This window comes from Helicoverpa armigera, chromosome 28 (assembly GCF_030705265.1).
Source record: "Helicoverpa armigera isolate CAAS_96S chromosome 28, ASM3070526v1, whole genome shotgun sequence".
Lineage (NCBI taxonomy): Eukaryota > Metazoa > Arthropoda > Insecta > Lepidoptera > Noctuidae > Helicoverpa > Helicoverpa armigera.
This window is the reverse complement of record NC_087147.1, coordinates 687,727-705,697: the sequence shown is the minus strand read 5'-3', so window position 1 is coordinate 705,697 and position 17,971 is coordinate 687,727. Positions and strand designations below refer to the sequence as shown.

General features: G+C 37.7%; 1 protein-coding gene across 1 annotated transcript in view; it reads right to left on the bottom strand.

The window, feature by feature from the left end:
- Window positions 1-14,430: 14,430 nt before the first annotated feature.
- The window catches only part of LOC110383199 (protein stum), a 61,298-nt gene continuing 57,757 nt past the window's right edge, over window positions 14,431-17,971 (bottom strand). The window contains exons 8-11 of the mRNA XM_049851703.2: window positions 16,266-16,392; window positions 15,724-15,804; window positions 15,317-15,430; window positions 14,431-14,889 (exon numbers count right to left, since the gene is read on the bottom strand). Of these exons, the coding sequence (XP_049707660.2) occupies window positions 14,801-14,889; window positions 15,317-15,430; window positions 15,724-15,804; window positions 16,266-16,392 (411 nt within the window). The 3' untranslated portion in view covers window positions 14,431-14,800. The remainder of the gene's footprint in view (window positions 14,890-15,316; window positions 15,431-15,723; window positions 15,805-16,265; window positions 16,393-17,971) is intronic.

Below are 17,971 nucleotides of genomic sequence, written 5' to 3'. Positions count from 1 at the left end.
TATACGGGTTTCATTTTGCGCTCCGACCGTTTTTATTCTTCCTGAAAATTTAGTGGTTATAATAAATTCTTTTATTTTCTCTACACAGTTGATGCCTTAAATATACTTGTCGGAGGCGTCATCAAGATGGCACTATCGTCCGACATCAGCTAGGGTAATAGAGCAGAGATAACTCAAAGAAACTCAAAACTCAAACGTTTATTCAAATTAGTCAGAACAAAAGACAGCCCCCAAAACGCCCGCCCTCCGCCACTTTCTACGTGTTCTAGGTGGGGAGAAGAAGTGGCGGAACAAACTCCCCAGCAACACATACCAACCATTACAAAACATTCAAATACCACAAGAACCATACCTTGTACCGTACCATACCATACCTTGTACCGTACCATACCATACCTTGTACCGTACCATACCATACCATACCTTGTACCGTACCATACCATACCTTGTACCGTACCGTACCATACCATACCTTGTACCGTACCGTACCATACCATACCTTGTACCGTACCGTACCGTACCATACCATACCTTGTACCGTACCGTACCATACCATACCTTGTACCGTACCGTACCGTACCATACCATGTACCGTACCGTACCATACCTTGTACCGTACCATACCATACCTTGTACTGTACTGTACCATACCTTGTATTGTACTGTACCTTGTATTGTATTGTACCATACCTTGTACCGTACTGTACCATACCTTTGTACCACTGTACCATACCTTGTACTGTACCGTACCATACCTTGAAATTGTACTGTATACCTTGTACTGTACTGTACTGTACCTTGTGTATTGTATTGTACTGTACCATACCTTGTACTGTACTGTACCATACCATACCTTAAATTGTACCGTACCGTACCTGTACCATACCATACCATACCTTGTACTGTACCATACCATACCTTGAAATTGTACCATACCATAATGTATTGTACCATACCATACCTTGTACCGTACCGTACCATACCTTGTACCGTACCGTACCATACCTTGTACCGTACCGTACCATACCTGTACCGTACCGTACCGTACCATACCATACCTTGTACCGTACTGTACCGTACCATACCATAATACCTTGTACCGTATTGTACCATACCATACCTTTAAAATTCGTACTGTACTGTACCATACCATACCTTGTACTGTACTGTACCATACCATACCTTGTATTGTACCGTACCATACCATATTTGTACTGTACCGTACCGTACCATACCATACCTTTGTATTGTACTGTACCATACCATACCTTTGTACCACTGTATTGTAACCATACCATACCTTTGTACTGTATTGTACTGTACCATACCATACCTTGTACCAAAATTGTACCATACCATACCTTTGTAAATTGTACTGTACTGTACCATACCATGTATTGTACTGTACCATACCTTGTACTGTACCATACCATACCTTGTAAATTGTACTGTACCATACCTTGTACTGTACTGTACCATACCTTGTACTGTACCGTACCATACCTTGTACCAAACTGTACCATACCTTGTACCGTACCGTACCGTACCTTGTACCGTACTGTACCGTACCATACCTTGTACCGTACCGTACCATACCATACCTTGTATTGTACCGTACCGTACCCTGCCATACCATACCATACCTTGTATTGTACCATACCATACCTTGTACCGTACCATACCATACCTTGTACCGTACCATACCATACCATACCTTGTACTGTACCATACCATACCTTGTATTGTACCATACCATTTGTACTGTACCATACCATACCTTGTACTGTACCATACCATACCTTGTACTGTACCATACCATACCTTGAAATTGTACCATACCATACCTTGTACTGTACCATACCATACCTTGTACCTGTACCATACCATAACCTTGTAAATTGTACCATACCATACCTTTGTACTGTACTGTACCATACCATACCTTGTACTGTACCGTACCATACCTTGTACCGTACTGTACCATACCATACCTTGTACTGTACTGTACCATACTTTGTAAATTGTACCGTACCATACCATACCTTGTACCGTACTGTACCATACCATACCTTGTACTGTACCGTACCATACCATACCTTGTACTGTACTGTACCGTACCATACCATGTACCGTACCATACCATACCATGTACCGTACCGTACCATACCATACCTTGTACCGTACCATACCATACCTTGTACCGTACCATACCATACCTTGTACCGTACCATACCATACCTTGTACCGTACCGTACCATACCTTGTACCGTACCGTACCATACCTTGTACCGTACCGTACCATACCATACCTTGTACCGTACCGTACCGTACCCGTACCATACCATACCTTGTACCGTACCGTACCGTACCGTACCATACCTTGTACCGTACCGTACCGTACAGAAGAGAAGGTACGAGAACATAGTAGTAGATAAGGGAAGACATAAGGGTACATAGGGAGAACATAGTAGTACATAAGGGAGAACATAGTAGTAGATAAGGGAGAACATAGTAGTAGATAAGGGAGAACATAGTAGATAAGGAGAACATAGTGATATGGAGAACATAGTAGTAGATAGAAACAGTAGTAGATAAGGAGAACATAGTAGTAGATAAGGGAGAACATAGTAGTAGATAAGGGAGAACATAGTAGTAGATAAGGGAGAACATAGTAGTAGATAAGGGAGAACATAGTAGTAGATAAGGGAGAACATAGTAGTAGATAAGGGAGAACATAGTAGTAGATAAGGGAGAACATAGTAGTGGAAGACATAAACATAGGGAGGAACATAGTAGATATGGAGAACATAGTAGATGGGGAGGAACATAGTAGTAGGAATATAGTAGGGAGAACAGTGGAGGAACATAGTGGAATATAGTAGATAAGGAGGAACATAGTAGATATGGAGGAACATAGTAGATAGGGAAACACATGGTACACAGAAAAACACAAAGAGATAAGGAGAAAACATAGTAGCAGACAAGTGAAGAACATAAGAAAGATGAGGAACATAGTAGATAGGAGAACATAGTAGTAGATAAGGGAGAACATAAAGTAAATAAGGAGAACATAGTAGTAACATAGGGAGAACATAGTAGTAGAGATATGGGAGAACATAGTAGTAGATGGAGGGAGAACATAAAGATAAGGGAGAAGAGAAAGATATGGAGAACATAGTAGATATGGAGAACAGTAGTAGATATGGAGGAATAGATATGGAAGACATAAGGAAGAAAGGAGAAACATAGTAGTAGATATGGAATAGTAGTAGATAGGGAACATAGTAGATGGAGAACATAGTAGATATGGAACATAGTAGTAGATAAGGGAGGAACATAAGGAGAACATAGTAGTGAAAGATGAGATAAACATAGTAGTAGATAAGGGAACACAAGGCAACATAAGGGAGGAACATATTAGTACATAAGGAGAACATAGTAGCAGATAAGGAGGAACATAGTAGTAGATAAGGGAAGACATATGGCACATAGGGAACAAGTAGTAGATAAGGAGAACATAGTAGTAGATAAGGGAGAAACATAGTAGTAGATAAGGAGAACATAGTAGTAGATAAGGGAGAACATAGTAGAAAGATATGGAGGAACATAGTAGTAGATAAGGAGGAACATAGTAGTAGATGGAATAGTAGATGGAGAATAGATAAGGAACATAGAGGAAGGGAGAACATGGTAGATAAGGAGAACATAGTAGTAGATGGAGAACATAGTAGATAAGGGAGAACATAGTAGATGGGAACATAGTAGATAAGGGAAGACATGGAGAACATAGTAGATAAGGAGAACAAGATAAGGATGAAACATAGTAGCAGATGGAGAACATAGTAGCAAGATGGTAGATCAGTAGCAGATGATGGAGAAACATAGTAGTAGATAAGGAGAACATAGTAGCAGATAAGGAGAACATAGTAGCAGATATGGAATGAAGTAGTAGATAAGGAGAACATAGAAAGAAGGGAACAGTAGTGGACATAAGGGAGAACATAGTAGTAGATATGGAGGAACATAGTAGATAAGGAAGACATAAAATAGGGAGAACATAGTAGATATGAACATAAAATAGGAACATAGTAGATAAGGGGAAGACATATAGGGAGAACATAGTAGATAAGGAGAACATAGTAGTAGATAGGGAACATAGTAGATAGTAGAGATGGAACATGGACAGGAAATAAGGAAATATAGGGAGAACATAGTAGTAGATAAGGAAGACATAGGCACATTAGGTATAGAAAACATAGTAGCAGATAAAGGAAACATAGTAGTAGATAAGGAGAAATATAGTAGTAGATGGAAGGAAATATTAGAATATTAGGAGAAACATAGTAGATAAGGAGAACATAGTAGTAGATAAGGAGAACATAGTAGTAGATAAGGGAAATACATATGGCAACATAGGAGAACATAGTAGTAGATAAGGAGAACATAGTAGTACAAGGGAGAACATAGAAAATAAGGGAGAAATATAAGGAGGAACATAGAAAAGAAGGAGGAACATAGGAAGGAGGAATAGTAGATATGGAAGACATATGGAGAACATAAGGGAGGAACATAGTAGGATATGGAAGAAATATGGAACATAGGGAGGAACATAAGACATAAAGATAAGGAACATAGTAAATAGGAAGGAAACATAGCAAAGAAAGATAAGGAATATACATACATAGGAGAAACATGGTAGATAAGGGAGAACATAGTAGATAAGGAAGACATATAAATAGGAGAACATAGTGAAAATATAAGGAACATAGTAGTAGATAAGGAGAATAGTAGATATGGAGATATGGAGGAATAGTAGATAGGGAGAACATAGATATGGAGGAACATAGTAGATATGGAAGGGAGGAACATAGTAGATAAGGAACAGTAGATATGGAGAAATGGAGGTGGAGGAATATAGTAGATATGGAGAACATAGTAGTAGATAAGGAAGACATATGGTAACATAGGGAGAACATAAATATATGGAGAACATAGTAGTACATAAGGGAGAACATGAAATAAGGGAGAACATAGTAGATGGGAGGAAAATATGGAGTAGACATGGAAACATATGGAACATAGGGAAAACATAGGGAACACAGAGAACATAGTAGTAAATAGGGAGAAACATAGTAGATAAGGAAGACATATGGAAATATAGGAGAACAGTAGTAGATAAGGGAGAAATATAGTAGAAAGATAAGGGAGAACATAGTAGTAGATAAGGAAGACATATGTAAATATAGAAACATAGTAGTAGATAGGGAGAACATAGTAGATATGGAGGAACATAGTAGATGAGGGAGAACATAGTAGTAAAATAAGGAGAACATAGTAGATAAGAAATATAGGAGGAACATAGTAGTAATATAAGGGAGAACATAGTAGTAGGAAGACATAAACATAGGGAGGAACATAGTAGTAGATAAGGAGAACATAGATATGGAGAAATAGATATGGAACATAGGAGAACATAAGGGAAGAAGGGAACATAGTAGTAGATAAGGAACATAAGGGTCATAGGGGAGAAACATAGGGCACATAAGGAGAACATAGTAGCATGAGGAGAAACATAGATAAGGAAGACATATGGCACATAGGGAGAACATAATAGTAGAATAAGGAAGGGAACATAGTAGATAAGGGAAGACATATGGAAGGGAGAAATAGATATAGAACATAGTAGTAGATAAGGAGGAGAATATAGATAAGGAAGACAGGAAAAGAGAACATGGTAGATGGAACATGGAGGAACAGAGGGAAATGGAAGAGAAGGAAATATGGAGAATATAGTAGAACAGGAAGACATATAAAATAAACATATGGAACATAGGAAGACATGGAGAACATAGTAGTGGAAGATAAGGAAACATAGTAGTAGATAGGGAGAAACATAGTAGATAAGGGAAACATAAGGGTAATATAGAGAAATGATGAGAGAGATAAGGGAGAACATATAGGGATAAGGGGACATAGTGGATAAGGGAGAACATAGTAGTAGATAAGGGTACACATATGAGAAACATAGTAAATAAGGGAGAACATAGTAGATAAGGGAAGACATAAGGGTACATAGGGAGAACATAGGGGTACATAAGGGAGAACATAGTAGTAGGGAAGATGGAAGCATATAGGGAGGAACAGTAGATAAGGGAGGAACATAGTAGTGGAGGAAACATAGTAGTAGATAAGGGGAAGACATGGAATATAGTAGATAAGGAGAACGTAGTAGATAGAGGAATATAGATATGGAATAGTAGATAAGGGGAGAACATAGTAGATATGGAAGACATATGGAGAACATAAATATAAGGGAGAAACATAGTACATAAGGGAGAACATAGTAGCAACACATGGAGAACATAGTAGTAAATAAGGAGAACATAGTAGTAGATAAGGAAGACATATACATAGGAGAACATGAAGTAGTAGATAAGGAATACAAACATAAGGGAGAAATAGAAAATAAGGAGAACATAGGGGAACATAGAAGACATAAGGGAGAACATAGTAGTAGATAGGGAAGACACAAGGGAAGGGAGGAACATAGTAGTAGGAGAACAGATGGAAGAAGGAAGAAGGGAGAAAGAAGGAACATGGTGGAACATAGGAGAACATAGAAAATAAGGGAGAAATATAGTAGATGGGGAGAACATAAAATGGGGAGGAACATAGTAGTAGATAAGGAGAACATAGTAGTAGATATGGAGAACATAGTAGCAGATATAAGGGAGAACATAGGGCACAGGAAGACAAAGAAGCAGACAGGGAGAACATAGTAGCAGATGGAAGGAACATGGAAAACATTAGGAAGAACATAGTAGTAGATAAGGAGAACATAGTAGATAAGGAAGACATGGTACAGGGAGGAACATAGGAACATAGTATATGGAAGAAGGAATATGGAGAAACAAAGTAGTAGATAAGGAAGACATATAAATATGGAGAACATAGTAGTAGAGAGGAACATAGTAGTGGAGGAAGAACATGGAGAAATAAGGAGAATAGCATATGGAATGGAGGAAGGAGGAAATAGAAATATGGGGAGGAATAGTAGTGGAGGAATGGAAGATGGAAGAGAACATAGTAGTGGAGCAAATAGGAGAACAGGGCACATAAGGAGGAACATAGAAAATATATGGAGAAACATAGTAGTAGATAAGGGAGAACATATAGTAGATGGAGGGAGAAGGAAGAAGAAAGATGTAAGGAGAATGATAGTATAAATAGGAGGAAATGAAGAAAAGACAAGAAAATATAGGGAGAAACATAGTAGTAGATAAGGGGAGGAACATAAGGAAGACATGGAAGGAGGAATGAAGAAGGAGAACATAGTAGGGAGAACATAGTAGTAGATAAGGAGGAATAGTAGATATGGAAGACATACATAAGGAGAACAGACAGTGGAGAATAGACAGTGGAAGACATAAGGAGAACATAGTAGGATATGGAGGAACATAGTAGTAGGAGGAGAAATAAGGAATAGGGAGAATTGTAGTAGCAGATGGGAGGAACATAGTAGTAGATAAGGGAAGACATAAGGGTACATAGGGAGAACATAGTAGTAGATAAGGGAGAACATAGTAGTAGATAAGGGAGAACATAGTAGTAGATAAGGGAGAACATAGTAGTAGATAAGGGAAGACATAAGGGTACATAGGGAGAACATAGTAGTAGATAAGGGAGAACATAGTAGTAGATAAGGGAAGACATAAGGGTACATAGGGAGAACATAGGGAAGAAGAAGAAACAGGAAGGGTACAAGGGGAGAACAGGTAGTAAGACAATAATATCAGTAATTCAGAAGGAATTTCAAAGTAAAACTGATCACTGCCTCTTACAAGAGACAATAAACTCTAAACTGATAAATTAAAACAAAACATTTAAGCTCTACATGTGACCATGGCTACACTTCGCCCAGTAACCTCCAGTTACTCTTTACTGCGAACCTCACATAGGAACGCCGAGTCTACACAAAATTACATTTCATCATAAAGACATGCTCTATATTATTTCTAAAAATCAATCAAATACCAGTTCAGTTCATGTAAAACCCAATTGATCAGGTAACAAAGGCCAGTATCGTAACACAAACTTTTAGGTAATCTGTATCCAAGCACACACACCAATTAGACCTATACGGCTCTGCTAGTCCAGCAATGCAATCCATCTACCAGGATCACCGAGTCTTCCCATGACTCTACGGTCTAACCTTTTAGACCCGACCCCCGCCAGTGTTCACTACAATACCGCGGGCTCACGGTGTACTACCCAAAGGCTAAGCGTACATACCGATTTCAACGAACTACGGCTACAATGACACTACTGGTGCGGTCAACACATACGGTCACACTTGACCCGGTCTGCAACTGGAGTATCTAGCTTGGAACAGATTAAATATCACAATTTGACTCATCCTCATTAACTTCATTTGGTACCTGACCACTTGGCATACGTCTGATCAATCTAAACATTTTCAATGCAATAGAATGCTTTCACCTTGTGCGATGACATGCGATGTCCTGGCCTGCCGCAACCCATACGGCCTCCACGACGAATCTGGGGGAGGATGACGCTCCAAACAGCAACTGCAGCGCACCTCGCCCGCCGCTTGACTAGAAGACCTCGTCCTGTACTCCAGGCTCAGTTCACCTTAGATGTTATCTGTTAAGCCAGAAATAGAAAGTGCTTAGGCATCAAATATTGACAACATATGGGCCAGCAACAAACCTTCTCGTTTCGTAAGATAGTAAGACCTACACACATGTTACAGATTTAAAGAAGAGCAATCACTATTCAAATGAAGAAACTAGATACCTACCTTAAAAGCTAAGCACGTAATCAAAGAAAGATCGAATTGCTAATCAGACTCAACTTGTAAATTACTAAATCGCTAGGCTTCACGTGACCGTTGTCCCTTAGCCGAGCTCTCAGCCCATTCTGGCCTCCTAGGGACCACAACCACAGTGATATGACACCAACTGTAGCACTGATGTATACGGGTCTCTTCTTGGTCACCCCGATGCCATCACACAGGCCAACGGGTCTTTTCCAAGTCACCCCGGTATCCACCATTGGCACAAATCAGTACAAATTAACACAATGATACTGAGCAGGTGAACGTAACACCTTACCAAAAATCTATAGTCTGATGCACAATTCAATCAAATGTCACAAAACTGAAATATTCTAATTTGAAGTTTTAGTTAATAAACAGAAACCAGGTAAGCCCTGTGACCAAACATAAGATACACACTTCAGCCATCCCTGTGACAAGTGCTCAACGGCAGTCATCTCTGTGACTTCCAACTTGACAGTCAATCAACCCTGTGATTGAAGCGCAACACACAACCCTGTGAACCTAGCTTCCATCATCTACGATTTCAATAATTAAAAAAAAACTACCATCATTAATCACACATCAACATCTCAACACATATCGCGATTCTACACAGTGCCTCCATCAAGCACTATATTTTTTGAGACTAAATTCTAAAACCAACAAAGCGATTTCGTCGCGACCCGGGAATCGAACCCAAGACCTCGTGTATAGCAGTCATGCTTGCGACCACTAGGCCAACGAGTCAGTCAAACAGTACAATGTTCAATGACAAGCCACAATAAAATTGGATTGATCTCACCATGTTTATCATTCAGGCGTCTCTTAACATCTCTGTGCATAGCGTCTTGTGTATGTTCAGGCTGAAATCCGGCACGCAGTAGAAGCCAGGCGTCGCGCACGCGGACACCACAGCGACGAACTAGCAGACTAGACTCCTTTCACTCGAAGCAGGAGAGGCTCACGGGATTATCACATGCAAAAGAAATCGGAAATCGATTAATTTTATCACAACATTTTCATAACAACTATGACAATATTACTATCATGGCATAAATCTAATTTCACTGACTGACGATTTTCCCAACCACGCAATTCATGAAGGTCACGTCAACATTATGTTGCTCCTGCTCCTGCTCCTGGACACATTCGGATCAAAACAAACCTAACAGCAGTTTTATAAGGACGCTTGTGGCAATGAATGCTCCTTGAACCCAGGCAGTTCATAACCAACACTAATCAGCGAGACTGAAACTGCCTCTCAAGTTTATAAATGTTATATGACAAATAACCACAAAAATAAACCAAAAATGGATCGGTCTCACCGGGTTTCCACTCAACGTGCGTGACGATGCGCACGTCGCTATGGCGCGCAGTTCAGCAAGGCTTTCGCGGACGTGAAGCCACGGAGATGCACAAGCACCAACACTCCGAACTCACGATGACACGTCAGGCTCCTGGCAGGCAGCTGGGATGCTCCGCAGTAATTTTGTCGCCAGATATCACAATAACCACCGTCATCGTTGAAACATGAAAAAAAGACAGATTCGGTTAATTTTATAGCATACCCACGATAACTAGCTTGACATGTAAAAATAGAAAACGATACCATTACCATAACCGTGGTTACCATACTTGCACCTTCGCTGAAATTCTTAATAAATCTTCCACCACAAACTCCATTTCAAATTATCGACGTTACATTCCTCCTTTTTTTTTTGTTAGTGGGTAGAAATTTATCTTCGCATGGCGAATTCGAAACGCATGTGGGCATTCGGATTGCATCCCACTTCTGATGTCGGAGGCGTCATAAGGATGGCACTATCGTCCGACATCAGTTAGGGTAATCAAGCAAAGAGATAACTCAAAGAAACTCAAAACTCAAACAAACTAAAAACTCAAACGTTTATTCAAATTAGTCAGAACAAAAGACAGCCCCCAAAACGCCCGCCCTTCGCCACTTCCTACGTGTTCTAGCTGGGGAGAAGAAGTGGCGGAACAAACTCCCCAGCAACACATACCAACCATTACCGAACATGCAAATACCACAAGAACCATACCATAGACCATAATACCATACCATACCATGCCAGAGAAGAACCATTACAATACAAAAATCACAATACTTACAATAAGTTTAGGTTACCACGCTAGGCAATAACACCAGGTACACTACACGTAACGAAAGGCAGTAACGCGACAACTCCACGAAGACTCGACGAAGCTTCGACCAAGACTGAGCTAAGACTGAGCTCCGCGGACGCCACGCTGACCGCCACGACTCTGCCAAGCGCGCTAAAATGTTGTTTCACCGGAAACGCCGCTAGAGGGCGCGCTTGCGTGACGTTTAGTGTCCGTACTATTGACAGTCTCCGACAAATAAAGGACCATGCCCATCTGTGCCCCAGTAACGCCCAGAGAAAGTATATGACAAGATAGCCTTATTAAATAAAAACTAGAATTATAATGATAATTTGAAGTCTTAAAAAGCACCGGTTAAAAAATAAAAAAATAAGACATTCTTGTTGATATTGCAGTACATGACATCGTTTCAATCATGCTTTATTTATTGCGGTCTGGAATCTCGTCCTTTGGCCCATGTATATATTCATTTAATGTATAAAATATATTCAAATAACTGACATGTTTATCTTATAACATACAATTAAGTCATGAATTCATGATGATCATGAAGTTCCTAGTGAAAAACTAATAGCAATGCTGTCTATAAACGATAAAATGTATAAAAAACCAGTGGGAAGTTATCATGTTTAATGTCCAATATCTTTTGAATCGGTGCTTTATATAATATTAAATCTTACAAATATGGCTATAAAGCTATCGTATGACATAGAACTGGAATTTGGGCATTGCATGGCGTTGCTGACTTTTGACTCCATACTAATATGGGCATGATCCTTTGAACCTCGACAAAAAGCGAAAACAATAAAGTCGTGGAATAACATCATAAGATCTCATAGATTTAACGCAAGTACATTAACGCAATGCATTTTTACTGGAAATTGATCGCAATACGATACTTATAGCATTCCCGGTTGATATTTCTAATTAACGCAGACACCGTGATTTTAAACCCTTCGATATTAGGTACTTCGGCATTACAAACTTTCGATATTCCGTACATCGGTATCATGAACATTCGCAATACAGTACTTCGATGTAGCGTACATTCTAAGTCACGTGCATCTGGTGTACTTTATGGCTACAGTACATCGGCATTTTGAAAATCGAGATTCCGTGATAGTCAAATCCAACACACAGTCTTAAAAATAAATCTCAATTCAAATTAAAATCGTCTTTATTGATTATTCGTTGTACAAGCAACTATAATTAATAAACATTGTATAATCAACTTATAACAATTAATAATCTTGTTAATAACAAACAAATTGTACTGGAAGAACTTCTCCATAAATATATCTTACTTATTTTAATAATAATCACTTCGGTATCTTTTCTATAATATTAGGTACAATACCTACTGTATCTTTTTGTATGCACTGTAGAAATATTAAGGGGAGATTTCACCGGTGTAAGACACAATGTTTCTTCTTATTTCGAGTAGATATCTCTAGCAAAAAGTAGCAACATATACTGTGTTAACAATTAGTCAAATTTAGTTAATAACTAGTCAGATTCAATACTATTATTAAACTGTTCAAAAACTTTCTCTGCAATTTGTATGAAAGCGCGAACTATGACGTAACAGATTTTTCACATCAAGTTGTAAGTATACTTTTTTGCTTACATTAAAAAAAAACCGTCACAACTATAGCGAAGGTGAAATTTTTCTGAATTTATTTACTTTACGTAAAGGATTTTATTTCTGTCATATTTAATTAGCCAATTTAATATCAAGCGCGAGTAGGTATTTGGACGTTTTTATTTCTACAATGCATTCAAAAAGTCGAACTTCATAATCGCTTTACCGAAAATCACAACACTAATGGCCATACCGGTTAACAATATTGGAAGATTAACTGAAATACATTTCGTTGTTTCTAGAATCAAAATTGATTTGTTGGACATGACTGGGTATTTGGAAGATTTATAACTGCTTACTAGACACCGGCTAGGTTCAAAACGGTTTTTAAAGATTACAACATTTTGACATATCTTAATGATTCCGACTACGTCCGATACATTCCGTCACATAGCGGACTTCCACTTTTTAATTTTATTTTACACGCACGCACTTGAATAAAAAGTTGCCTATAGCATTCCTCGTATATAAATAAAATAAATATTACCTATTACCTATAATGAATATTACCTATTCATATAGGCTATTTGACCAGAAATATATATTTTTTGTCGGTACTAGTTCCTTTTTATAAATAAAACTTAAGTAGGTAACCTCATAAGTTTTCCGAAGGTAGTAAATACAAAAAAATGCCTACCTATTGTTCTGATAATATCCAACAAATCCAATTTTGATTGACAAGTTTAAATTAAACCCAAAATACAGTTATTGATACATAGCATTATTTGGAAAATTGTCAAAAAACTACAGTTCGTCGCATATTAGCGGTTATTTTGCTAAAATATCGTTAATTGTGATTGCTACGTTAGAAATATCAGTTTGGTCATATACAAAAGTTCCTTAGGTCTTAAACTTTATATAAGCTGAAACTATATGATATAGAGAAAACTATGAGATAAATAACTTCAATAAATAAAGTAGGAAATTGATAATCCGTAAATACATTTTCAAAATATTTCAAATTCAATTAGTTTTTTTTTTTAAGTTTAAGAAATATCTTTTAACACTAGAAACTTTTTGGTTCCATAAAAAAATAATTTTTACCTTGTCTTATCAAGAAGAAATTGAAAGGAAAAACTATACATTTTCTCTTATGATTTGAATCTTATAACAATTTGCTCTATATCATATCAGTGCTCAATTAAGTGTTTAATATTAATAATACTATTTATAGAAGCACTTGGGGCCCATATCATACATTAACATTAATTCTAAGAGTAAAAGTTAAAAATGACCATCCGGTCGGAAAACTTCGTATGGAAGTTAAGTTTGTTTCGGACAAAAAACCGTTAATTTTGAACGGTTAAAATTCTGACCAGCAGATAATTTTAAAATGTTTCACCATATATATTTCTTTTTAATTTTACATAACATTTTGGAACATTTTTTTCGCATTTAAACTACGTATTTTTTTAAAACAATTTTTACTTATTTTAATATTTCCAAAATGACAAAACTACCCTATTTATTTACAAAGTTTAGAATGAAAATCGAATGCTTCTCGTTGGCAGTACTGACCTTCTTAATGCATAAATATTTCAATAGTTGTGAACAATGAGGGTTTTTGAAATTTTTTCTGCCACCGGGTGGCGCCACGTATGCGTCTGGTCCAAACAGCTGTCAAATAGTATGGAATTGTAGGTGCCGAACTTATTGTTTATTGAAATTCTGTTATATTGGAAGTGTTATTGATTTTATTATGGACTACGGTCAGAATAAGGTTTCCGAACTATAAATTGAGCTAAGAGAGAGGGTGCAAAAGTCACTGGTACTAAGGAAAAGCTTGTTGAAATTTTTTTTAACACAATATGATTTAGTTTTTTTTATTTACTCAACCGCAATAGTAAAACAATAATGCAGTGCTTTAATTATAAAATAAAAAAAAACACTAAAATCGTTCACTATTCATAGTAAAGATAAGCACTTTGACAGTTATCTGGACCTGACGACTCGGTGCTGCCACCTCGTGGACGCCATTTTACGAAACCCTCATTTAACTTCACTTTACAATTAGGAATACTTAACTGTGATTTATCGATATATTTACAGAGTTAACTGTAAAAAAGTTAGAGGTTAACTTATTGGTTTTATCCTTTCTACACATTTTCATTTATAATATTTTGCAAAAAGGATAAAAGCAATGTTTGTTTAGTAAGAAAGCGTTATGTCATGGTAGGTTACGCTCGCGTGTGGTTGTTGGAGGTGACGGGTGGCGCAGCTTCCGCTTCGGCCGCTGCCGCCTCTCTTTTTAGCTTGCGGTATTTACCTGAAATTATACAAAATATTTTGATTCATTTATTAAGCATTATATAATTTATTTCAAAATATATATTTGCACTAGGATTGTTTATAATAAAACTGAAAACTATAATCTAAACTATCGATAGGTAAATAAAACGTTAAGTTAACCCCCGCAAGTAAAAGTTAACCTTAACACCTAACAATTTATTTAAGCTCCCATTTGGGCGCCAATTACAGACAAATGGACAGAATATCCCGTAGAACGGACATTATCAAAAACAATATATAAAGTATGTACTAGTAAATACAACAGTATGTTTTAACAACAAAAAACCTTATTTCCTAAATGTAAAATTTTTACGAATTTAGTCCCAGCTGGGCGCCACTTTCTTCACATTTTTTCAAAACGTTCTTTAAAAGCAAATACTAAGATACTAGAGCGGTATACTCACGTGAAGTCTTGACCATGATGACTCCCCACCATATGGACCAGCCCCAGCCGACGAGGCAGAACAGCACCGTGAACAACTGTCCACAACCCACCAGCAGGTTGATTACGAACGAGCCTAAATAAGGTACAGTTAGTTAATACTACAGTGTTAGCTTCTTAAGAGATCATAATTAAAAGGTATTTCGCCGGTTAAAGTTGGGTCCTCAAAGTTATGGCACTAAGAGCTGTAGCTCTTAAACATATGGTAAAAGCGATTGGATGTGGTTGTTATTGATGAAATCAAGTGTGGTGGTTCTTAAGACAAATTATGTATATCAAAATCGTTTTGATCATTTTACAGAAATGGATAATTTTGTCATTGACTTTTAAAATGGCAGGTTTTTCTGGTACTGATGATTTGAAACTCACCTATCCTATGTTTAGCTCCGTCGTGTACTCCAAATCGAGGAATGCCGAAGCATAAACAGAACATGCCACTCAGTATACTTCCTGTAAATACAAATATGTAGATTAGAACTTCGCACATTAAAATTTTTCATTAAATAATTAATAAGTAAGTAAATCGAAAAAGTATGTCTAAAATATAGTATTGTGAAGTTTTTAATGATATTCAACAAAGTTTCTATGTGAAAGATTAACTTGACCATGGCCCACAAAAACATAGGACGATTAGATGAACTGATCACATCCATTAACATGTTTTAGCGCCCAACGTGGGACCCAAACATACTCAATCTCAACTTTTTCAAAGTGAAAGTACTTTAATTTGTGGTCATAAGTTACAAAGGTGTTCATATTTAAAATTAAGAATCACTATGTTCTGCTAGTAAACGTAGTAGGTTTCTATGAAACTTTTTACTTATCAGATATATACTCTTCCAAACTATGTAGCTGAGTACTTAATACTCCTTGTCACGAACTGAGTAATACTAAAAATCTGACGAACTTACCAAGTCCCGGTACAACAATGTTGCACAGTAGACAGAAGTATGCGAGCACGATGGGCAGCACAGGTATAGCTCCTCGCATCACACTCGTGTGCTCTACTAGAGAGGTGTCCAGCTTCTTGCGTGTGTCCTGGAATTAAGATGAGACGAATCTTAGAATAAAACTACATATATTGAATACTAGCTTCTGCCAGCGGTTTCACCCGCATCCCGCGGAAACCTCTGCACGAACCCGGATAAAAAGTAGCCTGTAGCCTATAGCCTTTCTCGATAAAAGGGCTATCTAACACTGAAAGAATTAACACCACAATAAAGACATTATTATATCAGAGGAAAACTATTTTATGAAAGAGTTAACATGGGTTTCGAATCAGCAAGCTGAAGTGGCAGTGGGCTGGCCATATTAGCCGAAGAACCGATAACCGTTGGGGTAAACGAGTTCTAGAGTGGAGACCACGCCTCGGTAAACGTAGTGTAGGACGTCCTCAGGCACGGTGGAGTGATGACTTGCGCAAGACGGCTGGCAGGACCTGGATGCGAGAAGCCGAAAATCGATCTCAGTGGCGAGCACTTGGAGAGGCCTATGTCCAGCAGTGGACTGCGATAGGCTGATGATGGGTTTCAAAAACATGGGACAAAGTATGAATATACCGCATAACATTCTATAATCTGTGGTATAGCCATATTCACATATTTTCAGCAGTAAATGAATATCAAAGACAGCAACGACAAAACCATTGAATAGGTAGGAAGTTAACCTTCACATATTTCGGCAAGTTGAATAACGGTTTTTTAGTCTAATATTATAAATATGTTTTAACAGTTAAAATGTCAAGAATCGACCTCGTTTGCCCACACTAACCACACACTGCAGACTTAACAGTCGGCCGATAGTTGACCCGATGGCAACCAAATTTTTAAAGAAAATTTTGCTCCCAATTTAAGTTTTCAATTACCTGATCTCTCTTATATTAGTACTACTATTCATCTCCATATTGATTTATGAACCCAAACAAACTATCGGCCGACTAAAAGTTTGCAGTGTGCTTTGCATAGGTTTACAGCACATGTTAACTTGTCATGTTCGTGACAGGAGTGACGACGGGTCCGACTAGCTCGCTGACCGTATCGTTTCAATGTCACAGCTTAACTATTAAACTAGCTATGCTTTGTGGTTTTATCCGCTCATTGCGAACAACGGGACTTGTCACCGCTCTATCGGTAGCTCTTACCTTTTTCTTGGTTTACATACACATATGGTCGTTTAGCTGAACTTGAAATGAGGCTATTAAATGAAAGAAGAATAGTATAGTTGCTATCAGTCAGTACAAAAATGCTCAAAAAATGCTATCATCTATAGAAAACTGATAGCTGCCAGCTGTACCTGTGACAAAATTAACGTGGTGGACAATTAACGATCAGCTAAGTAAATACTTCTCGACATAATAAAATGTCGTTCTTGTACTTATGACTTATGTACATAAATAGTTGTTAGAAATATTACGTACAAGAAGTAAATGTTTGAAATTAATAAGTATCAACAAAAGTCTCACAAAATGTTCTATATCAGCCGACACTTAAACTTTGCTCATAATATCATTCAAAAGAACTGTCCAAGAAAGTACCTCAGCTTCCTCCTCAATATCCACATCCTTCTTCATGAAATCCTTCGTAATCACTATCCTGGAAGCTTTCCTCGATGGCATAGG